The 27,308-nt window shown below is 36.9% G+C and overlaps 1 protein-coding gene across 2 annotated transcripts; it reads right to left on the reverse strand.

Annotated features, from left to right (window-relative positions):
• Positions 1-545: 545 nt before the first annotated feature.
• Positions 546-26,195, reverse strand: LOC150101820 (cysteine-rich DPF motif domain-containing protein 1). 2 transcript variants are annotated; one of them, XM_090400906.1, is made up of 4 exons: positions 26,032-26,195; positions 17,887-18,001; positions 5,874-5,957; positions 546-613 (listed from the first exon to the last, which is right to left on the reverse strand). In XM_090400906.1, the coding sequence occupies exons 1-4, from the start codon at positions 26,046-26,048 to the stop codon at positions 584-586; spliced, it is 246 nt and encodes an 81-aa protein (XP_090257032.1). In that variant the 5' UTR covers positions 26,049-26,195; the 3' UTR covers positions 546-583. The 2 variants fall into 2 exon arrangements, with proteins under 2 accessions (XP_090257032.1, XP_090257031.1); XM_090400905.1 differs by lacking the exon at positions 26,032-26,195 and adding an exon at positions 25,222-25,530.
• Positions 26,196-27,308: the final 1,113 nt, after the last annotated feature.

Here is a 27,308-nt window from a genome sequence, read left to right on the forward strand (position 1 = left end):
TTGCCATGTCATAAGAACCAAAAGAAAAGTTTCTTATATGCCAGCCTGGCTGGCCGAGTAGTTAGCATATCCACTCTCCAGCCAAAAGGCTGCAGGTTCAAATCCCACCGTGGGCATGGATGTTTGTGATTGTGGAAATACCAGTGGTGGTGGTTGGTAGTAGATGGCGTTGGTGTAGTTGTGGTCAGTTGGTGGAGACAGAGGTGTAGAGCAGGTGTCCTCCCTCGATGAGTCTATGAACTCCCTAGAGGTGTCAAATAATAATAATAATATTAATAATATTGGAAAGTTTATGCTATAGCAATTTCCAATATAAGAAACTTTTTTTATGGTTCTTATGACATGGCAAGCAAGAATCAACTATTTACTATATTGGAGTTACTTGTATCATATTGGTATTACTAAGACAAATGGATAAACATCTTACTTATTAAACAATATAATGTAGTGCCTAGTAGATTTCCAAATATGAAAAGCAAGTATCGATTTGCATATTTTTGAAATATTTATTTTATTAAGTAAAAATGAAATTAAAAAAAAAAAGATTTACTGCTACTTCCTTTATTTTTTAAATACCATACAGTTATTTACAAGACTCCTTTCTTGTAATATCCTGCAAGAAAAACAAAACCATATGAAACAATATGTATTTTATAGTTATTTTCTTATGAACTAAATAGTCCTTATATAGTTCCTAATATATATATATATAACAAAATATATAGTCCTTAGCATTGCTATGTAAGTTCTGGGAAACTATTTTTGACTGTGTTATTCCCAATCAAATTTATTCTATAATAAATCACAATAAATCACCTCATAAAATCATTGCTAATGCTGGTTTTATAAATTTCAAATCAAGAAGCAACAATTTTAATAATTTAATTTTCCTTAATAGTTTAATAAAATTTACACAATACAGTTCTAAGCAGTAGCCTGTCTTTGCAAAGGCTGGATTTAAGTTGGATAGAGTGATGTTGCCACTGCAACATCACTCTATCTAACTCTACCTGTATATATTTTTACTGAATAGCTTAAGGAAATTACACGTATACTAAGATATACATTAAAATAAATTTTAATACACTTCCAATATTTCAGCAACATCACGTTGCCATTTTCACAGGAACTTAAAACAAGACACGTGCACGCAAGCACAACAAACAGTAAATGAGGATGAAGCAGGAAGCTATTCTTTCTCCTAAAAGTCCTGATGGTTCCCCCTAGCGGACAATATTGGTATTCTTGGGTGATTGGACTGAAGGTCTTCTGATGTAGGTTTCCCAAATTTGGGGCAATCTTATGCAACCAAATTTGTTGAGGTTTGGATTGTTTCTTAAAGCTGAGGCTGATTCCATGAAAAGCCTTTCGTATTTGAATTTATTACGGTGTATTATCGTGGCTTTCTTCCACCGTATTCTATGGCGGATATCCAGTGCATGGTCTGCAAGACCAGAGTGGCTGTATTGGTGAAACCAGATGTAGTTCTTGTGTTCTGAAATTCTGATATTAGCTGTCCTGCCTGTTTGGCCAAAGCAGGACAGCTTACAGCTGCAAGGGACCTGGTATACACCAGGTAGGTCTAGGGGAGGGAGGTTGGTCTTTAGTAGAGCGGATAAGGGATGCCAATTTTTTATATGGTCTGTAACAAGAAGTTAAGTCATGTTTTTTTTAGGATTTTTGTAATTTTTTCCGAGGTGCCTCGGATATAGGGGTATGGTGATGGATTTAAAGTAACCATTGCTGTGAAGGGGGGGGGATTGTGGTCTATTGGTTTCAATATTTTTTGGATGTTTTTTTTTTTTTTTGGGGGGGGGGTAGCCATTGGCTGAGAAAGTGTTGAGAATGTGGTTTAGTTCTGTGGTTAGGGCATTGTCATTTGAACAGATAAGTTTAGCACTGTTGTGTAGTGTCCTAATGACTCCATATTGTTGTGATGGGAGAGGATTGTTGGTGAATGTATCTGCCTGTATGGGTGGGTTTTCTATAGACTGAGAAAACCAAGATTCCATCAGGCTGGCAGGTGACTAGTGTGTCTAAGAAAGGAAGGCAGTTGTTTTTTTCTTCTTCCAGGGTGAATTTGATTCTGGGGTGTTGGTTGTTTAAGTGTGTTAGGAAGGAGAGGAGTGCATCAGAGCCATGTGGCCAAATAGCAAACACATCATCAACATAACGAAGCCATATGGTTGGTTTTTGTGGAGCAGAGTTTAAGGCTTTCTCTTCAAAAGTCTCCATATAAAAGTTGGCCAAGGGTGAGAAGAGTGGAGAACTCATGGCTGTCCCCTCTATTTGTTTGTATAATTTTTCTTGCCAAACAAAATAGCCTGAGTTCATTGTGAACTGAAATAGGGCTGTGATATCGGGAAGAAATTTAGCTTGGATTAGCTCTAAGGATTCTTCTTTGAGTGGGACATTTGTGAATAAGGAGGAGACATCAAAACTGACCATTATGTCAGTGTGCTTGAGTGTAAGATTTTTCTATGCTGGCTTTGAAGTGGGCTGAGTTTTTTTATGTGTTAAGGTGTGTTGCCAGTATAGTGTGAGAGCTTTGGCCAAATGTTTAGCTAGTTTGTATGTGGAGGAATCAATGCCATCCACTATGCTCGATTGTTAGATTGGGCTACTTACCTCCCTATCGAGTACAATCCCACCAACTCACAAATTAGAAAACTCCACAGCCTCCTTAAGATGGTCACTTCTTGGCCTGTAGAAGTCACTAACAAATTAAAACCATTTAACTCCATAACCCCCCCGTATTTATGGACTCCCAAAAATACATAAGGAAAATGTGGCATAACGTCCCATCGTGGATGGCATTGATTCCCCCACATACAAACTAGCTAAACATTTGGCCAAAGCTCTCACACACTATACTGACAACAGACAGCTTCACATATAAAAAACTCAGCCCACTTCAAAGCTAGCATAGAAAACCTTACACTCAAACACACTGATGTAATGGTCAGTTTTGATGTCTCCTCCTTATTCACAAATGTCCCACTCAAAGAAGAATCCTTAGAGCTAATCCAAGCTAAATTTCCTCCTGATATCACAGCCCTATTTCAGTTCACAATGAACTCAGGCTATTTTGTTCGGCAAGGAAAATTATACAAACAAATAGAGGGGACAGCCACGGGTTCTCCATTCTCCCCACCCTTGGCCAACTTTTATATGGAGACTTTTGAAGAGAAAGCCTTAAACTCTGCTCCACAAAAACCAACCATATGGCTTCGCTATGTTGATGATGTGTTTGCTATTTGGCCACATGGCTCCGATGCACTCCTCTCCTTCCTAACACACTTAAACAACCAACACCCCAGAATCAAATTCACCCTGGAAGAAGAAAAAAACAACTGCCTTCCTTTCTTAGACACACTAGTCACCTGCCAGCCTGATGGAACCTTGGTTTTCTCAGTCTATAGAAAACCCACCCATACAGGCAGATACATTCACCAACAATCTCCCCCCCCTCACAACAATATGGAGTCATTAAGACACTACACAACAGTGCTAAACTTATCTGTTCAAATGACAATGCCCTAACCACAGAACTAAACCACATTCTCAACACTTTCTCAGCCAATGGCTACCCCCCCCCCAAAAAAAAAAACATCCAAAAAATATTGAAACCAATAGACCACAATCCCCCCCCCCTTCACAGCAATGTTTACTCTAAATCCATCACCATACCCCTATATCCGAGGCACCTCGGAAAAAATTACAAAAATCCTAAAAAAAACATGACTTAACTTCTTGTTACAGACCATATAAAAAATTGGCATCCCTTATTCGCTCTACTAAAGACCAACCTCCCTCCCCTAGACCTACCTGGTGTATACCAGGTCCCTTGCAGCTGTAAGCTGTCCGACTTTGGCCAAACAGGCAGGACAGCTAATATCAGAATTTCAGAACACAAGAACTACATCCGGTTTCACCAATACAGCTACTCTGGTCTTGCAGACCATGCGCTGGATATCCGCCATAGAATACGGTGGAAGAAAGCCACGATAATACACCGTAGTAAATTCAAATACGAAAGGCTTTTCATGGAATCAGCCTCAGCCCTAAGAAACAATCCAAACCTCAACAAATTTGGTTGCATGAGATTGCCCCAAATTTGGGAAACCTATATCAGAAGACCTTCAGTCCAATCACCCAAGAATACCAAATTGCCCGCTGGGGGGGGGGGGCGTAATCAGGACTTTTAGGAGAAAGAATAGCTTTCTGCTTCGTCCTCATTTACTGTTTGTTGTGCTTGCATGCAAGTGTCTTGTTTTAAGTTCCTATGAAAATGGCAACGTGACGTTGCCGAAATATTGGAAGTGTATTAAAATTTATTTTAATCTATTATTATCATTACGGGCAGCTCCAAGGAGTCCTTAGACTCATCGAGGGAGGCCCAACATCATGTCAAGAACAACTATTCAACATTCACACAGTATCTATCATACTTCACCTTGAACTCATTTACAGTCATGGCACCCACAACAGACAGACTCTGGCAGCTTATTCCACTCATTTACCACTCTCCAAGTAAAAAACCTAGCTCTAACACCATTGCTAACCACACTGTTACCAAAGCTTCCTTTTAAGGCCCCTAGTCCTCCCACTACCAGTCCTATTCTCAAAAATATCTTCTGAATTAATGTTATAGAAACCCTTCAGTAATTTGAATGTCTCAATCATATCACCCCTTTTCCGCCTATTAACCAATTTCTGCAGCCCACAAATCTTCAACCTGTTCTCATAAGGTTCATTCCATAGTCCTGCTATTATCTTGGTCACTCGTCTCTGAATTCTCCCAATCGAGAAGAAATCCTGGCACCCATATCTGGGCACAGTAGTCTAGATGGGGTCTTATCAAGGCTCGATACAGAGGAACAATAACCTGTTTGTCTGTGCTCGTTAAAGTGTTTTTCAGCAACCAAGTGATTTGATAAGCTGATTTTGCCACTTCTGTGATGTGTCCCCTAAACTTCAACTCCCTATCCACCAACACTCCCAAATCACTGGCCTCGTCAATCTCCTGGAGTACAGTTCCACCAATGTGATATACTTCTGCTAATCTTTTCACCCCAAAATGCAACACCTTACATTTTCCCACATTAAATTGACATCCATTCTCCTTAGCCCAGTCCTCCAAACTATCCATATCATCCTGAAAAATTGACATCCTGAGCATTCACTATTGCTCTACCCAACTTTGCATCATCCACAAAATATCCTAGTATACGTTGTAATTTCCTTAAGCTATTTAGTAAAAATGCATAACCAATGTCTAAGCTTTTCCACGAGAATCTATCTATCTATATATATTATATTTTAAAAATAAAGCTGATAACCAAGAAATAAATTGTAACCTTTAATTATCAACAATAAAACCAAAGATAAAAGAAAATGTTAAATAAAAATCTAATATCTCCAATTTTCTTAGTATTTTATTTCTTTAATCAATCAGTTATATAATTTATACAAATTCCACTACAATGACATAGATCAATGATTATCTTATTACATTAAAAACAGCAGCAGAGATTATATCAATAATTATAGGCTAATCAGTTTATTATCCAATTGTACGAAAATTTTTATATCCATTATATTAAACAGAATCACAATATTTTCGATGATGCACAACCATGTGAACAAGCATGCTTGTTCACATATTAGTAAATTAACAGTCAAACTGAATGGATATCAAGAGAAGAAAGGGTTGCCAAAGAACATGGTTTACAAAAGTTTGATATGAGACACTGGCTAAAGACAGAAAGAACTGGAAATTTAAGGGGGAGGCCTATATCCAGCAGTTGATGAAAGAGACTAAAAAAAAAGAAGAATACAGTATTTTTGTTTATTTTTAAGTGACAGCTTACCTTTTTTATTTCATCTGGAAAATGATCACAGTTATTTTTGGCACATGGTAAACAGAAACGTTTTGTGTAAAATATGCTGCACTCCTAAAAATAAAACATAAACGAATTCTTGATATCAAAAGCCACAATCACATATACTTATCATTGACTATACACCTTTATTATTTACAAGGAATCATTGTAAATAAAATCTTAATTACATATAGTCTGTGTAACTCAGTAATGATAATGGTCAGAAAGACAGCTTTAAATAACTGTACAAGACAGGATCATTTAAACCTACATAAAAAGGGCTAAACTGCAATTGAACTGGCCACTCACATTCTGAGATGACAGCAACTCTGTTCTAGGAACTTGGGTTTTCATTCTCAAAACAAGTAAACGTGAATGAGGGGGGAAAAAACAGACACAGCAAACTATGTATAGAGTGGTCCATAAGTCAGGGAACATTCCATAGAAAGGGCTCCTCATTGTAAAGCCAAAAATGGAATGCATTTACATGATATGGGTGTTCATAACTAATTTCAAAATATCTGACGATATTAAAAAACTTATGCAGTTGCTTCACAAAGATAGATCCTTTCTACAACATGTCCCATAACTTATAGGCCACCCTGTAGATAGGATTAATTGCCCTGTGATATGACATTATTAACAGAAGCATACATAAATCTAACGTAAAAGAGTAACGTGTTCAATTACTTTGCATCAGAGCAAGACCAAAACAAATTTACAGAAACGTGTTGGAAGTTTATTTTCCACTTGGTTAGACTATAATAAATTTAGTTTAATCCTTTATCCAAGGTGTAAGCAAACAAAGTTTGCACCTGAAGTATCTTCAGGACTGAGGCAACTCATAGTAAAAGTGGACCAAGCTCTCATCACTCCTTGTCTCAGTATCTCCCATAATGCAAAGCCCATCTCCTTGCAGACATGTATAATTGCTATGCATTAAGGGAAGGGCCACTACCCAGACCGGTTTCGACCTTTATTGAGGTCTTGTCAGTGTGAGCCAGACCAAGAATTGGTGATACTAAGGCAGAAGCAATGGATAAGTAAATATGACCTCTCCATTGCTTCTGCCTTAGTATCACCACTTCTGGGTCTGGCTCCCACTGACGAGACCTCAATAAAGGTTGAAACTGGTCTGGGGTGGCCCTTTAATCCTTTAATCCATTGCAAAGGTGGAGCAATGCTCCACCTTTGCAACGATTTGCCCTGGTGTTGTACCACCTTGACCCAGTCCTGAAGATACTTTCAGGTGCAAACTTTGTTTGCTCACACTTGGATAAAGGATTAAACTAAATTTATTATAAATTTATTAAAATTTACAGAAACTGTTAGAAAGGAATACAAAATTAATTAAGGCAAACGGGCTGATGGCTGTAAATGGAAAAAATGAGATTCTAAAAATGATACTGAGAGTACAGTATAAGTTGTTAAAAATAAAATAAATATTAAAATAATTATTGGCTATATCCAATTTGGTGAAATTAGAAGGGAAAGGAATATGGTGGACAAAAGGAAGGATAACTTTAATTGACCTTGATTGTAAGGAGATGGCAGAAGTAGAAGAAACAGTTGAATTACTGACTGATATCACTTTGCAAGTGTGTCATCCATGTGGAGATAATGCAGTGACTGATGTGACAGAGTCTGAGATGGCAACAGAAGTAGATGAACTTGAGGTTTCAGACATCTCATTTTGAATACAGCCATGATGGAGTTGGATGAGATATCAACCTGTGTGTTATGGGAAAGTATATAAGAATGGCAGTATCCTTAATCAGACCACTTAAGTCTCAGCACTGACAGAATGCCAATGAAGCGGAAAGAGTGCAAAACAGTTCCATTAACCAAAGGAGGATCCAAGACAGAGGTCTCACATTTATAGGCCAATTAATCCCACATGAGTGATGGTTAAGGTATTGGAAAATTTAGAGGATTCAATAGATAGCAATATAATACTCTATGGAAGTAGGGATGGCATGGCTTTGCGAAGGGATCTTTTCTTAGTAATTTACTCACACTCTACAATAATATGACAGCTGAAGAAAAATTGCTACCCGATGATAATGCCGAATTTTGCAAAAGCATTTCATAGGATACTGCATGGAACCCTATTAAGTTAGTTAGAGCAATGGGGTTGGACATGAAGCTGATGATATAAATAAGAAGGTGACTGATGGAGAGACAGACCGTGGTATGGCAGCAGAGGTGAATCAAAGAGAGATTCAGGACATAAGAGTATACAGAGAATTTGAAATTGAAGGTGACCACCATTTAGTTTTGAGCAGGATAAAAATGAATTCCATACTGAAAAGAACACTATGCAAGAAAGTTTTAAAATGAATCAAATCTGAGGAGCTTTTAGCAATGAACTATAGACTCAAATACACAAACAAGAACCAAACCTTGGAGACTCAGTGACAAACCATGAAGAAAACAGTGATTGATTCAGCCAGAGAGGCATGCAGTGAGGTTGTCTGCAAGGATAAAAACAATCAGAACTCCAATGGTGGACTCGAGAAGTTAAAAAGGCAGTCAAGGAAAAGAAGAAAATATATTGAAAGTTCCCGATAAGTAAGTCAGCTTATGCTCTGAGAGACACAGTATTGTAAAGGGTAAGTTTTTGTCTTAGGAATATATTCACTTTTTACAATAAAGGAATAAACTGACTTGGATAAAGGAAACAACACTCCTCCCCCACGGATAGAAACATTATGTAAACAGCAACCAACAGGGATGATATGAAATGGGTGACATGTAAAAGATAGTAGCTGATGGACAGACATCAAAATAGTAGTATATGGCAAAGATGAATCAAGAAGGTAGGGTATTGGTGTGCAAGAGTTATTTGGCCTACTGCCCCATAATTTGCATTAGTAATAATCGAATGACCTCAGGAAGAATATCCAGTTATATGCTGCTAATAATAATAATAATAAAGATGAGGACAAATGTCACGAAAGGCAAAGTGGAAAAGCTGCAGGACGATTTAAATTGACTGAGAATATAGCCAAAGGACAATGACTGTCACTTCAATTTAGTTAAGTATAAGATTATGCACTTTTGGCATGACAAAACTAAAAGCAGTGTATCACATAAATAAAACTGGACTACAAAAAAACTGATGCTAGGAAGTTGGGAGTAATGATGAACAAAGAAATGAAGTTCAGAGAACATACTGCAAAAGTGGACCAAACAACTCAAAGGATTACCTTGTGTGCCAAGAAACACTGATAAAAAAGAATAATGATTCTTTATAATGCTTTGATACAGCCAATTTGGACTACTGTGAACAAATTTGGCATCGGTTTTATGGGGATAAAAAAATAGTGGAGAAGACCTACATGTAAGCAACATAGATAGTCATTGGTCTGTGAAGATTTATGGGTTATAAAGTTTGGTTGCCATTTTAGATGCTTAAGAGAGAATAGCACAATGAATGAATTAAACAAGTTTGATCATCCTGATCAAATAAAAGCCATTGAAAGACTTTGGTAAGAACATAGAAAATAAATATCAGGAAGGTGACAAAATATTCTGGAGGCTGTTGAAAAAGCTCAGAAATGGAGGAAAAAGTGCTGTAAAAGGAATCAGAGATGATAAAGGTGACATGAGCCAGCTTGGTCGACCGAGTAGTTAGCATATCCGCTCTCCAGCCAAAAGGCTGTGGGTTTGAATCCCACCATGGGCATGGATGTTTGTGATTGTCTGTGAAAATACTAGTAGTGGTGGTAGGCAGTAGATGGCGCTGGTGTAGATGATGACAGAGATGGAGAATAGGTGCCCTCCCTTGATGAGTCTTAGAACTCCCTGGAGGTGTCGTATAATAATAATAATAATAATGAAAACTGGAGAAAAAGATATCCTTGATGTATGGAATAATTACTTCGAGAATTTGCTAATGAATGAAGTAGAAAAAGCCATCAAAAGCTTGAAATGTGATGTGGAAAGGCATGAGTAGATGATATTCAACCAGAAATGCTCAAGTATGGAGGTATAAAAGTCTTACAGTGGCTGCACTGCATAGTTCAGAAAGACTGGACAGAGGGACGAATTCCAGATGATTGGAATAGAGCTCTCAGAGTACCCATATAAAAAAAGGGAAATAAAAGTGAATGTGAAAATTACAGAGGTATTTCCCTACTGAATGTTCCTGGTAAGATTTATGCAAGTATGCTTGAGAAATAGTTGAGAAGGTGTTTGGTGAAGAACTTTTGTGTCTGGATTTAGGCCAAACAGACGCTGTAAGGATCAGATTTTCACTTTACGACAAATAGTTGAAAAATCGTGGGAATATAACAAAGATCTGTATTTAAGTTTTGTAGACCTGAAAAAGGCATATATGCTAGCATATTTAATCTTTCCATGGATTCATAAATATTGACTGTTGACATGGAAAAGCAATATATCTAGACCATGAAGCCAAATTGAGAACATATCAATATACCTTGGTCAAACAGCACGCCTATATTTTGTTTTTGGGTCTGCATTAAGAGTATACATTTTAGATTTCTCCATTTAAATACTGGTCAGGAAAGGTGAGAGTCCACTGCAGTACCCTCCCCTTCTCCATCCAGTTTGTTTATTTATATATTTTGTTCTTCCAAAAAAAAAAAAAAAAAAAAAGTGACCCTGCATGGCAGAAGAGTAAAGATTTGATATCTTAGGAGAAAACATTATTTAGAAGTGTTAACATGTTATTCAAATGATAATGGAAAGAAAGAGAAGTGATGTCAAAGCTGACCATATATCAGAATTCTTTAAAATTAAATTTTTAATAAGATCTTTAAAGTGGTAGAATTTTTAATGAAAGAAGAGGAACAGACAGTGAGGGGAATAAGAGATTTTGCTAACTGCTTGGATAATCTAGAAAAGGGGGGGGATCAGTAGCATCTGTTATGGTCATGAGTGGATTATTAGCTCTCTGGATTTTAAGTAATCTGTATATCCAAGCAAGGATGGGAAAAAAAGAGTAACTTTTTTACAAATTTCAAGAACCACTTTTTTTGATTAATCTAAGATTTGGAAAGATCATAATCTAAAGGCAGATAAATAGAGGGGACTTTGAACACAACAATTTTTCAGTTATATTTGCTGTTAAAGACTATAGTAGCATTACCTTAGTCCACTTTAGTAATGACTTTTTGTTTTTGTTTTTCAGTAGATTCCAGAGAGCACAGGGATTAGAAAAGATTATTTTTGGCAGGTGAAGCTTTTTTTTTTTGTTATGTTGTTCACACTCACAAAAGGTTATTAGTAAACCTATAGTGCATTTATATCATGGATGAGTTAAGGATTTTTTTTTTCACATTTTCATCAATTATATATATATTTTTTTGTAATTTTTATTTATTTTAACATAGTCCAGAAACCCTGTCCTGCTCTAGAGACCAAACATGAAACTTTTTCATGCCACTATAGGCCTCTAATAAGAGGGACAGTGGTATCCCATGTAAGGATGATGAAAATGTTGAACCTAATATTGTTCACAATATCTGAAGCTTTGGATCTCATGAGGTATGTAAAATAATGCATTTGTCTGGCTGCTACAACAAAATTGTGGCTAAGACTAAGGAAGCTGATGACCACTTCATTTAGCTTGTTTTTTCTTTTTTTTCTTTATTTTTTTTGTGAAGCAAAGTTGATGACCACATAAAGAGGATGAACCTGAAGTTGAGATCTTGGATTAGAAAAGGTGTTATGTTCTTTGATGTGTCTTATTACTTATGTTTTACAAATTGTTTGTGTGTAGAAACATCTGAAATGTTTGAAAGCGTAGTCCAAAGCTTTGGATTGATAGCTAAGTTAGTAGCAGCAAGCCTAGGACAAGCAGAAGTGATCTGTTCCCATAATGGAGCAAAGCTAGCATGCTTGTAGATGTAGAGGATTTAAAAAATAAAAAAAATAAAGCTTGTTTTAAACTTAACACAAGTTAGTAACATTCTTGTATTACTACATCTTTCAAGAAAGGCTAGCTGATTTAATTGCCAATAGAAGTTTCCACTTACCATACCATTTTGCTTTGTGTGTTATTCTTACCATAAATAATCATTTGTGTAGATTTAGGTGATAGTCAGTGATCATATTGGTCACTTAATGGAATGAAAATGGCACGAGGAATGAATTCAACAGTAGTTTAATATTTCCAACATTCTGCCTCTCTCACAAAGTCACCTTCAGGGGTACAACATAAATTGTAACAAACATAAGCAACACAAAATTAAGTGGAATTTAGTAGACCAAAGTCTTGAGTCCTAACCAGAAAACACACTCTATAAGAACTAGTAGGAATCCTAAGCTGCAACTTGCAACGCTTAAGAATTATTGTTTCCCTGTATTTTAATAAGTTTAACGCAACCCTATTATTTAAATTAGGTTGATTTTTAAGGACAGCTGTAGATTTTATGAAAAACCTTTCACATATGAACTTGCTATGATAAGGTATAGTGGTTTTATTCATTTGACTCTGAGTGGCATCCACTAGACTTGACTGTCCATAATCATGATTTTACATGTATTTTTTTAGGTTCTCATCCAAGTGGATGTCAGCTAATCATTACCAGTCAACATCTGCTTATCTATCTTCCTAGGACAAATAGGAAAAATTCTTTCCTCTGTACAGGATCCTTCTTCCTGCAATTTATCTGTTTGATAGAACATAAAAATTACATCTGCAACCATGACTATGAACTATCAGGTTTAGAGGACCATCCCTTGTATACCAAGGTATGGTCCTGTAAACACCATAGAATCAATTGGAGAAAGAAAAAAACACTATGCTTCATCACAGGAAGTTCAAATGGGATACTTTTTAAAAATCTGCAAGTGTCCTTATATACCAACCTAATTTAAATGAATGTAATTGTGTTAAAGTCCTTAAAATATGGGAAACAGTAATTCTTAAGTATCCCAAGTTAAAACATAGGTCTGGTATACTAGCATCCATAGAGGGTGTTCTTCCTAGCTACGATTAATTCTACTAAGTTCCATTTTACTTTACTTTTGTATGCATTGGTTACATTTTATATTCCCAAAAGATGTCTCTAAGACAGAGATTAAGTACTGGAAGCATTCAACTATTGTTTAATTCATTCCTTGTGTAATGTTCATTCCATCGTCTAATATATGTTCAAATATGATACAAAGATAGGTTGGGTAATCAGGAGTGCTGCTGATATGCAGTACTTGCAGAATGATTTGAACAGGCTGGAATTGTGAGCATGTGAAAACGGCTATCAGTTCAACGTTAATAAATGTAAGGACATGCACTTTGATGGAAATACAGTGTCATATACAGTTAGATATACAGTGTCATTATATTGATGGGATTATGCTAACTGATGTGAGGCTAGGGATCTTAGAGTTTTAGTAGACAGGAATTTGAAGTTCAAAGGTCATATATAGAAAAAATTGTAAATGCAACTCAGAGAATAACTGCAATGCTAAAACAAACCTTAACATGTAAAGATAAGGAAGTCATTTTGCCTCTTTACAAGGCTTTGATAAGACTGTACTTGGACTATTGCACACAGGTCTAGTCTCCTGGTTTCTGTGGTGATTCTGATACCATGGAGTGAGTGCAAAGGAGAGCATCAAAAATGATATCAAGACTGTGGAATATTATTGAGGAGTGATATGATTGAGACTTACAAACCTCTGAAATTGTGTATAACCTCTGTTATACACAATTTCAGAAGATGGAATTTTTCATTTTATGGAGGGTGGGGAAAGGATGTGAGGGTATCCTTGGAAGTTGAGAATGGATGATGTCAAGAAGAGGGCTAGATTTTTCTCTCATTGAGTGGTGCATGAGTGGAATGGATTGCCACTGGATGTTGTGTGTGTGCAAGTGTGAATAAATTCAAGAACAGGTATGACAGCTGGTGCAAACAGTATGGCCTCCCTCAATGAGTTTCTGATTACCTGGAGGTCACTCTTAATAATAAGAATAACAATAATATCTAAGCCTATTAAGCCTAAACATAAGATTCAAATTTAGCTGATAAGGAGAAAATAAAAGAAATATATAAGTTACTAAAAGAGCTTTACAGAGAAGATGTTGAAGAAATTGCTCAATAATACATAGATTATTATTATTGCACTTCATTTAGCACTCCCCAAGCAAAGGATCTATTTCTGATGCTCTTGCTAACCACATCTCTGGTAGTTGTGTAAGGATGTGGTTGGTAAGAGTGTGAGAACCAGATCTTTGCTTGGGGAATGCTGAATGCTACCATGGGGTTGTTGTGTATGCTTTGAATGAATAAATTTAAGGAAAGGTATGATGGATATTGAATAATGGTTAGTGTGGCCCTCCCACAAGAGTTTGCTAAATGACAGAGCACCTGGCTAATAGTAATAGTAGTTACTAATAGTAATAATGTTTTAACTCAAGGTTTCTGCAGTTGAATCGAAATCTCAGAGATTTCGACAACTACCACCCCATGTTCTGCCATTTTGTTTCCAGATCATGCTGGAAGCAACATGATTCAACAGAAATCCCAATTCCTCTCTAAAATGGAATAATCTTAGTCAGCCATTTCAGTGGAATTTTCACATCAAGCAATACAATGCTCTCTCTCTCTCTCTCTGCTCAAAAGTCAATGTGCTACAAATCTTTCTTTTCCCTAAATTTTCCATCAAAATTTCATGCACCTTCCTTCCCAATATTTAATTTCTGCGCAATCATCCATGTGGTAATCTGATGATCATTGTCGATGAGTTTACAAATTTAATTCACATTTTCATTGGTCCAAACCAAGTCACATGCATGACAGGCAGTCATTGTCATACACCATTCTAAGATCATTCCATTTAATAATTCTGAGGTGTTTCGGAGGTGGATTCATCCAGTTTAAAATAAAATTTTTTCACTACTTGTTTCAATTCAAAATTTTGACATGAGGCACTTACAGTTCTCACTCAAGCTGCATTTATGTAAGAACTAATAAAGCTATTGCAACATGCACACACTCATTGGAAAAAAGCACACTTTTCTGGCTAAAATGATATACTATTTTGCCCAATTCTATTTACTGTATACCTATAAAAAAAAATAATTATTTAATGCACAAACTGTACACAATACAGCTCATAGTGTTTTCGTTGAAAAGTGCATAAGCTTACATTTCACCACACTGAAATGGCAAAAATTATCTTCTGCCTAAATTGCCAGATTATTTAAATACTGCAGGATCTCGACATCATTAAATACGAGTTTCGCATTATCAGCAATTTGTATATTCTCCCTCAAATCATTCTTAAAATAATTAATATACAAATTAAACAGCAATATCCCAAGTAGAGAGTCCTGTCGCACACTACTGGTCACCTGTTTTCTCCTCGATTTTGTCATATACCTTTCTCTGATATCTATCCATCAGCACCTTGAATTCCCATTCATTCCAATGTATGTATGTAACATATTCCATGCTTCATCCTGTTAAATGCCTTTGTGAAGTATAGCACTATCACAATGTAGCCATTTCCCTTATCCAATTAATTACTATAGAAAGTGAGTAAATTACCAAGACATGATGTCCCTTCACAGTCATATGCCCCCCCCCCAAAGCATCATATTCCTATTTGCTTATTCCTGAATTCTGTCTTACCATTTCCCAATACCTTAACTGCTCCTGAGATACTAATATCAGTTCATAATTTGCTGCCTCTGTAATTTATATAAAGGAGGCTTCAATTAAAATTTGGAGCCTCCTTTATATAACAGATCTTGTCCTTTTTTCACTCTCTTACTATTCTAGTTTTAAAACTTAATTAATCAGCCAGGTTAGGACACTGTCACTATTTCTTTTAAACTAAGTAAATTCATTCACACACTCACGCGATCCGCCCCGGCCGGCACTTTGAACCTTTTTGAACTTTTGCAGTTAATTCCTAAAATACAGTCTCGAGAACTCATTTCCAAATATTGAAATACTACTGCAAATTTTCCTCACAATTGCTGTCAGTGTTGTTAGTTGTGAGAGGCGTTTTTCTAAATAAAATTTGATTAAAAATTGCCTACATTACTATGAAATAGACTTCGCCAATATCATCGACGATTTTGCTAACAGAAAAGGAAGAAAAATAACATTTTAGAATGTTGAAATTATAGTTTTACTTCAAAACTAAACATAGTGTTTTAATTTATTTCCCTACACGTCATTTTGACTTTCTGTAGTATTTTGGTGTGTATTGAGAAGGGCTGCAAACTCAGGGACTGCCCCGGGCGGCATAGCTCTAGCTACGCAGCTGTCTCCTTCCCATCATCTACTGCTCTTAATCTCTCCATGAAGTCACATTCACAAGATTGAAACACCTTTATGAATGGCTCATTAAGTATTTCCACCACACATTCTGAAACAGCTGTCTTCATATCATTTTCTCCTATCAATGTCATCCTTCCATAATCATTCTTTCTTTTGCTGGCTACATATCGTAAGAACTCCTTAGGATTCTTTTTGGCTTCATTAGCTAACTGCTGTTCATACCTCTCTTTAGCTACCTTCACCAACCAAGTCACACTCCTTGCCTGGTCTTTGTACACCTCATGGAATTGGTTATTTCCACTTCTCTTATGCAGCCTAAACAATGCCCTCTTTCTCTGTATCGCATGCTTAATCTCTTTATTCATCCATCTCACACCTACCTTATTTAACCTTCTCACCCTTGTTTATACAAGAGTGTATACGAGTGTGTGTGTGTGCATCATTGCTTGAAAAGAAGTCAACAAACAGCCATGACACCCACCTTAACAGATGTAGGACCTCCTTTCACTGCAATGACTATATCAATTCTATGGGGCACACTTTCCGCAAGCATACAATAGCGATCAATGGGAATATTGGACCATTCTTTTCGTAATGAAGTCCTGGACTGTTGTGGGGTGGACATTCTTTAACTTCACCTGATGCTCCAGTTCATCAAACAAATGTTCAATAGGGTTGAGAAGGTCTCTGTGGAGGCTAGTCAAGTGTTGTGACATTCATGTCCACAAACCATGCAGTTACAGCAGCATCCTTAAGCCACAAAGTAAGAAGCAATGCATTGTTCAGAATGTTTCAGTAACTCTCAAAGTTCAGTGTTTGGCACCACAAACATAGGTCCGAGGCCAAACCAAACCAAGAATAACAGGATCATACCATCACACTGCCACCTCCAAATTTCATAGTTGGGATTATGCACTCTAGTAAGAGCATTCACCGGACAACCCCCCCCCCCACACACACACCCATCCATCTGCTCAGTAGAGGGTGTAGCATGATTTGTTGCTCCATAACATAGCTTTCCAAGCTTCCACGTCCAATTGTACATGCTCTTTGTGCCACTGAAGATGATACTGCACGTTGGTTTGGGTAATGTGGGCCTTGCATATTGCAGCCCTGCCATGGGAATCTATGTTGTGATCCTCAGTTCTGAACATTTTTGTGCAGATCCATGTTCCAGTTGATGTCCAAAACTCTGTATTCAACATGTCAGCCGATGAATAGCTGTTCTTACATATTATCTATCGTAGCACCCTATGGTCAAGTTTGGTAAGTGTGGTGGGTCATCCACTGCAGGTAGCACTTGTAGTTGAGTCTCTGCAATTCCATCTCAGTATGCTATCACTGATTGTTGACCTGGGATGGCCCAGTTTGTCAACAGTTTGCCGAACAGATAAGCCCGCAATGTGGAATCCTATTGCAATGCCTCTTTCCATTGTGATAAGATGCCAGACTCCACCAGTTCCTTTCTTGCAGCCATTTCACCCAGACATAGCTGCACTGACTTGGGAGCATCAAATTCCTCCAATTTATACTGGCTATAAACATGTGGCTCATTAAATGGCACAATGTGTGCACCTTGTCTATGGGGGATGTCTGTTGAATTCTTTCCAAGCAAAGTGAGTGAGTGAGTGTGTGTATTGTTTTATCTTTTGCACTTATAGAAAGACCTATGAGACCAATTATATAAGATAGAAGGTGAAATTGTGTAAAGCAGGAGAGGTCAATTTTGTGCTTACCTTTCCTTGACAAACTGCTTGATTGCAAACAGCACAATGACTTCCTAAAAATAGGAACATCCCCTCTCCAGGGGCAGAGAAAGGATCTCTAGAGATATAAACATCTTCTAAAAATCTAAAAAAAAAAAAAAAAAATCATATATATATATATATATCTATATACACACCACACACACACAAAACATACATTGGGAATATTTGATAGATAACTTCAAATTGGTAGATAACTGTTCATTGTTTAGATTATATTTGGTTATTCAAACATATAATTAAAATGAAATATACAGGGTGTTCGGGATAAATTTGACATATTTATAATTAATTATATTTTTCCGTAAGTTACATGTATTAACACACACTTCTCTTCATTTAAAAGTTTGGACCCTTCTTCATTCATATACAAGATGTCAGAAAGGATGGATAGCTGGAACCCACCTGAATCATGGAAGAGAATAACTTGTATCATGATGATTCGTGCCCGCCATCAAAATAAGGATATTACGACTGCTGCCCAATGCTCCCTGAATACAGTAAAAACAATCAGGCATGAACTAGAGACTTGCAATGGTGACTACGAGGATGTAGCAAGAAGAAAGATCCCTAGCAGACGATCTGATTGCGTTCGTACAGCAGAATTCCTCGCAAATCTGCAGGAACAGGTGTTGAAGAACCCTGGCACTGGAATTCGGGCTTTGTTCGTGGAGTTGCTAACTGTAGTCAAGCCCTGGATAACAAGGGTAGCCAATGGTAGGCCGTATGTATGGCAGCAGGATTCGGCCCCTTGCCACACCTCTGGGAAAAGTCAAAAATGGTTGTCTGAAAATTTCTACGACTTCACCAGTCCAAATGTTTGGCCTCCAAACTCCCCAGACCTTAACCCCATGGATTATTTTGTATGGGGCGCAGTTGAAAAAGACACCAATCGCACTTCCAGTAAAAAAGCCCAGTTAATGGATAAAATTAAAACAGTTTATGCGGCCCTTCCCAGGGAGACTGTAGCATCAGCTTGTTCGAGGTTCCGAAGCAGAATTGAAGCTGTGATCGATGCTAATGGTGGTTATTTTGAGTAAATCTTGTTGATAGTATTGTAATTAACTCTGCCTGTAATGTTTTTTTGTCAATTCATTAAATTTAATAGATACAAAGAAGATTTTCTTTTTCCTTACGAAACTGTCAAATTTATCCCGAACACCCTGTATATATATTGATCTTTAATTGACCATGATTTATAAACATCTAATATCAACAAGTTTTGCTGACAGGGCTGTCCGGCTTCTTCAGGGCTTATAACGGTAAGAGAAAAAAACTCAAAGTGGCTAGTACAAAGAAAATGGAGTAACACTATCGTATAAATTAAACATTAAAACAGAACGCGTAGCATTACACGCATGGAGCGTGTTGTGTTAGTCACTGTTATGAGAACACGTTCTGTAGTTTTGAGCAAAATTAAATTCTGGCAGACTGAGTGATCTTATTAAGGTTTTCCATATGTCAGCTATTATCATTCTCTAGTTTCTGTTATGATTTTCTCCAGAACAGAGGACTACAACAGCTTCCTTGAAATTTCTATAAAATTTCAAGGAAGTTAGTGATACTCCATTTTCTTTGTACCAGCCACTTTGAGTTTTTTTTCTATTACCGTTGTAAGCCCTGAAGAAGCCGGACAGCCCTGTTGGCAAAACTTGTTGGTATTAGATGTTTATAAATCATAGTCAATTAAAGATCAATATATATTTCATTTTAATTATTAGTAGATAACTGTTAAATATATATACAGGTTATTCATTATGCCTAAGGGTGGCAAACATAAAACCAATATTTTACAAATCACCGTAAAATAGTTTCACCTAGTCAACAATATAGCACAGGATATTGCTCATGATACAACTAAGAAGTAAACTAGATAAAAGAAATGAACAATTTAATTTCAATATCGACTATGATAATATTGATGTGAGTCAGTATTAATACTATTCAAGGCCTTTTCCATGAAGACATGAGGTCCTTGTGGGAATCCTTACTCTCTACAGACATCTACAATATCTTACTTCAAACATATTCAGCACCGGTGCATTTCATCACCCACTTCCAGCAACACATTCTGCTCATCTGCTGCTCTCCGCATAAAAAATTTACTTTTCATTCCCTTATACACGATCCTTAATACAATACTGATCTCTCATTCTTTCACACCCTATGCAATATTGTCCATACATCTATCCGATAGACTCCTCTTACCAACTTGTGTCTTAATCATATCAACTCTCCTCCTATGTGCTAAGCTCTGTAGAGCATATCCTCTCTTCAATGTTTTTCTAGAGCCTCCATAGCTCAGTCGGTATAGATGAAGCCCTTTGGTTGGAAAGACCTGGGTTTGATTCCATCCATGAGGTGAAGAACTTTATCTGGTCTCCTCGACTAAAGGTGAGTTAGCAGGTTTCATACAGACATAGATGGTTTTTTATCCCTCAGAACAGGCAAACCAGCACCATGAAGACATGCTGCTACACTCAAAAATACGTACTTAATCCCTCATTAGGAGGGCTCAATCAGTCCTAAGAGGCAGTCGAGGATCAGGGGGGAACCCCACATGAATAAAATTTTAAAATGTTTTCCTAGCCTCACATAGATGATAGTGTGACCTGAATAGGTCACACTATTATCATCTTATCTTTACTTGTTTCTTTCACATTAAGATGTGAATGAAACAGCCAAGTATCCTTTGCATTCCCTAACTTGAAAAAATGTGTCCAATGAATTTCAACTCCCTATCTACCAACACATAGATCCTTTACTGCCTCCACCTCCTGTAGAAAAGTTCCAGTAATACACCCATCTCCTCCTGGCTGCCATCACCTTACACTTGGCAACACTGAACTGTCATTTCCATTCATTGCCTACCATACAACCCAATTTAAATCCTCTTGTGCCAAATTACACCAGAACTGTCTGCCATTACTATCCTAACTTGGCATTATCTAAAATAAATGAATAGTACTGAATTATATTCTGAATACTGAATTACCGGCACGGGTCTTGCATGAAGCGGCTAATGAATTATCAGTGCCCTTGACCATGTTGTTTAATCTGAGTCTCAGGTCTGGCTTAGTCCCGAAGGCGTGGAAAGAGGGGAAAATAGTTCCACTGCATAAAGGAGGATCCAAGACTATGGTTGCAAATTACCGACCGATCAGCATATCAGGAGTTGTTGTCAAGGTCTTGGAGAAAGTAGTCAAGGGAAAAATACAGGAATGGATTGATGAAAATGAGATACTGTACAAAGGACAGCATGGCTTTGTGAAGGGTAGATCATGCCTCAGTAACTTGCTCAAGTTTTATAATAGGGTGACGGCTGAACTGGATAAGGGAAATGGGTTTACAGTGATACTGCTGGACCTGGCAAAGGCGTTTGACAGGATACCACATGGAATTCTAATCCGTAAACTACAACATATGGGAATGGATATAGGGTTGGTGAGATGGATAGCTGGGTGGTTGATGGAGAGATATCAAAGAGTAGTTTATTCAGGAGTAGAGTCCAAAAAACGGCCTGTGACTAGTGGTGTGCCACAGGGTTCTGTTCTTGGACCACTGCTGTTTAATCTGTTCATTAACGATATAGGGAATGGTCTAAGTGGGACAGTTCATTTGTTCACTGATGATGCAAAGTTGGGTAGGGCGATAGTGAATGCAGAAGATGTCAAAGTCTTGCAAGATGACTTAGATAGATTGGAGTTCTGGACTAAGGAGAATGGATGTCAATTTAATGTGACAAAATGTAAGGTTATGCATTTCGGAGTGAAAAGATTAGCAGCAGTATACCACATTGGTGGAACTGTACTCCAAGAGATTGATGAGGCCAGGGACTTGGGAGTGTTGGTGGATAGGGAGATGAAGTTTAGGGGGCACATTGCGAAAGTAGCTAAATCAGCTCATCAACTCACTTGGTTGTTGAAAAATACCTTGACGAGCAGAGAAAAACAAGTTATTGTACCTCTGTACCGAGCCCTGATAAGACCTCATCTCGACTACTGTGCCCAGATTTGGTCACCTCGGTTCCTTCTTGATGGGGAGGAGGTTGAGAGGATCCAGAGGCGAGTGACTAAGATGATAGCAGGTCTATGGAATGCACCATATGAGAACAGGTTGAAGATTTGTGGGTTGCAGAAACTAGTTGATAGGCAAAAAAGGGGAGATATGATTGAGACATTCAAATTGCTAAAAGGATTCTATAGGATTAATTCAGATGATATTTTTGAGATCAGGACTGGTGGTGGGAGAACTAGGGGACACCCATGGAAGCTGGGCAAGAGCGTGGTTAGCAGGGGTGTTAGAGCTGGGTTCTTTACTTTTAGAGTGGTAAATGAGTGGAATAAGCTGCCAGAGTCTGTTGTGGGTGCTATGACAGTGAGCGAGTTCAAGGCAAGGTATGATAGATACTGTGAGAATGTTGAACAGCTGTGTGAACATGATGTTTAGGGCCTCCCTCGATGAGTCTAAGGACTCCTGGAGTAGCCCGTGGTAATAATAATAATAATAATAATATATCATTAATATGTATTTTAAAAAACAGCAACTCCAAAACAAAATATTATGATAGATGGCTACTGTGATGAATTGATACTGAATACTGTGATATACTATCTTCTTTGACATTACTCCTTGGTATCCATCAGTTAACTATCCCTACATATCCAAGCTATTAACTGAATGTCCATTAGCATCGATTTCAAAAATAGTTTTCTGTGTGTATTCTATTAAACACCTTAGCAAAAGCAGAAAAACATCATATAATCAGGTACCACTACCTAATGCAGCTATCATCCTATTATAACATGTAAACAGATTACTGAAACAAGGCAGATTTTTAACAAACCAATGTTGCTCCATTGAAAGCCTTATTTTCATTAATTCAATTTTTGTATTTATCTCCTTTGGCCTGCTGAGCTAGTTTCTTCTCGTAATCTGATTTTGCCATCCTTACCATCTGGTCACCTTTCTTGTCTGACTATTATACTATTCGTGAGTTTTCATTGAAAAGATTCCTATTCTCAGAAATCAAGGTTCATGTTCCATCTCTAATCAACCTCATCAGACCTTCACTACACCAGAAATATAATCTATGATTTAGATTCTTCTTCCTCATTTAGTATCAAGATTTTTTTCTTTTCTTTCCTTTCTTTTTTTTTTTTTTGGTTATTCAGGTGGTGTTCCTATTGTGAGACTTTCCTGAATAACCAAGAGAATGTTTAATTTCTTTACACACTCAATTTATACAAAAAAAAATGTTCTATCCAATCCCATCACCTTATTAACATACCCCTAATTTAATATTCCTAAAAAATTTCACATCAAACTTTAATTTTAAGCTTTTTTCCTCCAAAGCACAACATTCCAAAATTCTAAGTCAGACTGCAAATACTTTTTTTTATTCTGTATAACACTTTGAACTGCACAACTTCTAAATTCTCACTGCAAATTTTTTTCCCTCCAATGTACATTTTGTAGCTGCATATCAGAATAAAGGCCACTACTTCACATTTGTTAACTTCCAATTTCTCCTAGGTCTCCAATGTCCAATGCTATTCTCATTCCTTCAATATGAAATGCACTGAAAAAACATTCAGTGAATATTCTATGATATCCTTAGCCTGATGTCACTTGGGTGCCATCTCCAGCAATTCTAATTGCTGGTCTTAGGATTCTATACAGCAGTGTCTGCCAATCTCTTCTCACATGCTAATTTCTTCTTTCTCACCATACTGATCACTTTCCTAGTCTACTCTTTACATTTCTCATGCCCTTCTTTTTATGCTCCCTCCATAACATCCTCTTCCCTAGCTCCTGCTTACCTTCATGATTCACCCATTTCACACCTTTTTTGGGACACGGTGTGACAACACTGGCATTATCAAATGATCTTGAACAAGGTCTCAAACATCACTGATCTTCCTACAGCTCAATTACTCATTGTCACAAGTCACTACCTATTTCCTAAGCTTGTCACAGTTTCCCCACTATGGTTCCATATCTCTCTTTTCTTAATGAAATGTTAATCTTTCAGATAATTTCCAATGTCAAAATTATATAAGCAGCCATATCAATTGGTGGCCCACATGGCGACTCATGTTATCATCAAGGCATTAGTACTACATCATTCATGTCCCATGTTTTTATTTTTAGGTGATATTTCTTTAATGACAAAAACTATGATTTGTATGTCAATCTCAAATTTATATAAACAAATCCAAAAAGATATTTTGTATCTAAAAGTGATGTGGTTTTTTTGAAACTACTAATAAGGAAATTGCTGTGCAATTCCCTGGTCTCTTTCCCCATTTTACATTTGTTCATAATAAAACACTGGATTCCTGTTCATTTCATAAACTCTGAACTACACAAATCAACACACCTTTCTATAATATCAATGACCCTAAATTCTGATCTCAAAACAATTTTTTGATAGGGTTCTGATAACCATTAACTCAATACTTATATTTCTTGCAAAAAAAATCCTTATCTTGGGATCTTATTTTTGACAGCATTCAAATCTCTAGATTGGTCAAGCCAATGCGTAGTATAAGCATATTAAAAGTATTTCCTCTTCAGCCCAAGAAATTAGGTTCTCTTTTGATTCATTACTCTATACAAATCACAAATTTATTCAACCATTGAATATTGTTTTAACATGCATGATGATGTCCATAAGTTCCATACAAATTCTTGCTTCAGTACAGAGTTGAGTAATTTAGGTTGACTAATGATCCATCTCTCTGCAATTCACTCCACTCTTTCACAAGGGCCTTCAGTTTCAGTTGCTTGTATTTTTTACAAATATTTCCATGATCATAAAACTGGAATCAGTAATTCTCCCTAAGTCTATAGTAATTTTCCCTAAATCTATAGAATACATGCAATAGCTATTCCATACTCCTTCAGAATTTAGTTCTAAACAGAGAACATTCTTTTTCCACTTCATTCATTCTCTCTACTACTGCCTTTGGGAGCAGCCTATTCATTTATGTATTTACCATTAATTTGCAAGTCTTCAAATCTAATCTTCATAATTTCCGATTCACCATACTATAAGAGTAACACCCTTTTGTGTATGGAAACTGGTGCAATTAAACTATGCTGTCCAAAGCACAATATATAAAATAAATCAATTGTAAGGTAATTGCAAATATTATGGCATAATGTGATTTTTTCTCTCTCTCTCTCTCTTGAGGACACTTTTTTTTTTCCTAGACCACAGCAGCTATAGCACTAATATCAAAAACAAATGCATAACGAACATCAAAATTACTATGAAATTAATACTCTGACTGCACGTACACAAAACGTTTCGCAAAGCCTGGTTTTCTTCCGTAATATTCATATTTCTCTGTGAGGCCACATAAAACGCACCGGAAAGTTCCACAAGAATTACTGTTTTGCTTGCTGGAAAGCGGTTCACTCATGTTCTGCACTGAAATTTCATACTGTCTTAAACAAACAACTATCCACTAACAAAGGGAAAATAAGAATTTTTATACAGAATTTTTTTTAAAAAAATCAAAGCAATGCCGAATGCTACTTCTATCTTTGTCAAACATTCTTTACTTTCAGTACAAACCTATATCAAACAATTTAAAATTGACATTTAATTCAACCATATCCGCTAGATGGCAGCTCTCAAGTAAAATCTAAATACAGTACCGTATATGTCTTTCTGGTTCTAAGTGATCATGATCTAAGTGATCATGTCTTTTACACTCTCCAGCGAAAAAACTTTCGCTGGAGAGTGTAAAAGGTGCTGGGAGTTTTTCCCTATTGGTAAATAAATCACATGTATAATTAAATATGGCATAAAGTGAAAAATCACTGATATTTATTAAGCATAACAATTATTATTATGATGATGATTATCGTAGCCATATATATAAGAAAATAATTTTGAATCCATAAATTTGGAATACATAAGAAATCCATAAGTTTATAAATACAATCACATCATGAATGACATCAGTGGCGCATCCCCCCCCCAAAAAAAAGAAAAAGTAAATAAACACTTCCCTAATTTTAATTAGGAAATTCCAAAAATCTTTTCCTAATTAAAATTCATTTTTTTATTTATGTTGTATCTTCTATTTCTATACTACTTACAGGGGCGCGTCGGCCATATGTGCAATGTGTGCGACGCACACAGGCGCCAGGACAGTAAAGGCGCCAAAGAGGAGGAAATACTTTAAAAAAACGTTTTTTTTAAGTGATTTTTTTATTGGAGGGGGGGGGTATAGGGGCGCCAACTAAAGTTTTGCACGCAGGCGCCGGATACTACTGGCGTGTTACTGGTTATAGGAGCGCCAACTAAAGGTTTGCACACAGACGCCGGACACTACTGGTGCACCCCTGACTACTTATGTATTAGCGATCACTGAAAATGCTCAGTCATAAGTCGTATGCACTGTCGGTGCCAGATTATTTTGCGCCCTAGGCAAAGTTTACAAGTGCGCCCCTTATTTCATAAACTAAAATGTTTCTAATTGACATTAAACAAAATAAAATTGTCTTTCACATTAAATTAATGGGGCTTTTTTATTTTCTTTTTTAATTAATTTGAAAATTCTCTGTTATAATTCATTTGCAAAAAAAAAAGTTATAAAATACCGAAATTTAATATTTTAAAATGTTAACAATTTAAAATATTTATCTTAACTGAATTTTAAATAACGCTAAGTTCAAATCATTTAGGTAAGGAACAAAAAAGAACCAAGAGTTAAATAGTAAAATATTGTGATGTGTGAGGGATAAGGAAAAAGAATCGATACCTAAATCTTATATCACTATTTAATTTTGATATTTTAGTAAAGTATGAATGAAGCATAGCCTGAAGTTTTGCGCCCCCTTCATGGCTTGCGCCCTAGGCGGTTGCCTTCTTCTTCTTCTACAGCTTCTCCCACTTAAGTGGAGTCACTGTTTGTTATGAGTCTCCTCCACACCTTCCTGTCTTGGGCTGTCACCACATCCAAGTTCTTCATCTTCAAGTCCTCTTCTACCAGCTCCCTCCATCTCTTCTTTGGCCGCCCACGCTTCCGCCTTCCTTGCACATCCATCTGCATGACCCTTCTTCCCACATATTCGTCCTCCCTCCTCATCACATGACCAAACCATCTCAACCTTGCCTCCTGTATTTTCGCTCCTAAGTTCGTAACTTTCACTGTTCCCCTGACATAGTCATTTCTCAGATGATCCTTTCTGCTCACACCGCACATCCGCCTAAGCATTCTCATCTCTGCTACTTCCATCCTGCTGATGTTATTTTTCCTCAGGGCCACAGTTTCTATAGCATATGTCATAGCTGGCCTCACTACTGTCCTATAAATTTTGCCTTTCAGATTGATCGGCACCCTCTTATCGCATAACACTCCAGCCATCTCCCT

The sequence above is a fragment of the Typopeltis vanoorti genome, chromosome 11 (assembly GCF_054136105.1).
Source record: "Typopeltis vanoorti isolate ZY-2024b chromosome 11, IOZ_Tvanoo_1.0, whole genome shotgun sequence".
Classification (NCBI taxonomy): domain Eukaryota; kingdom Metazoa; phylum Arthropoda; class Arachnida; order Uropygi; family Thelyphonidae; genus Typopeltis; species Typopeltis vanoorti.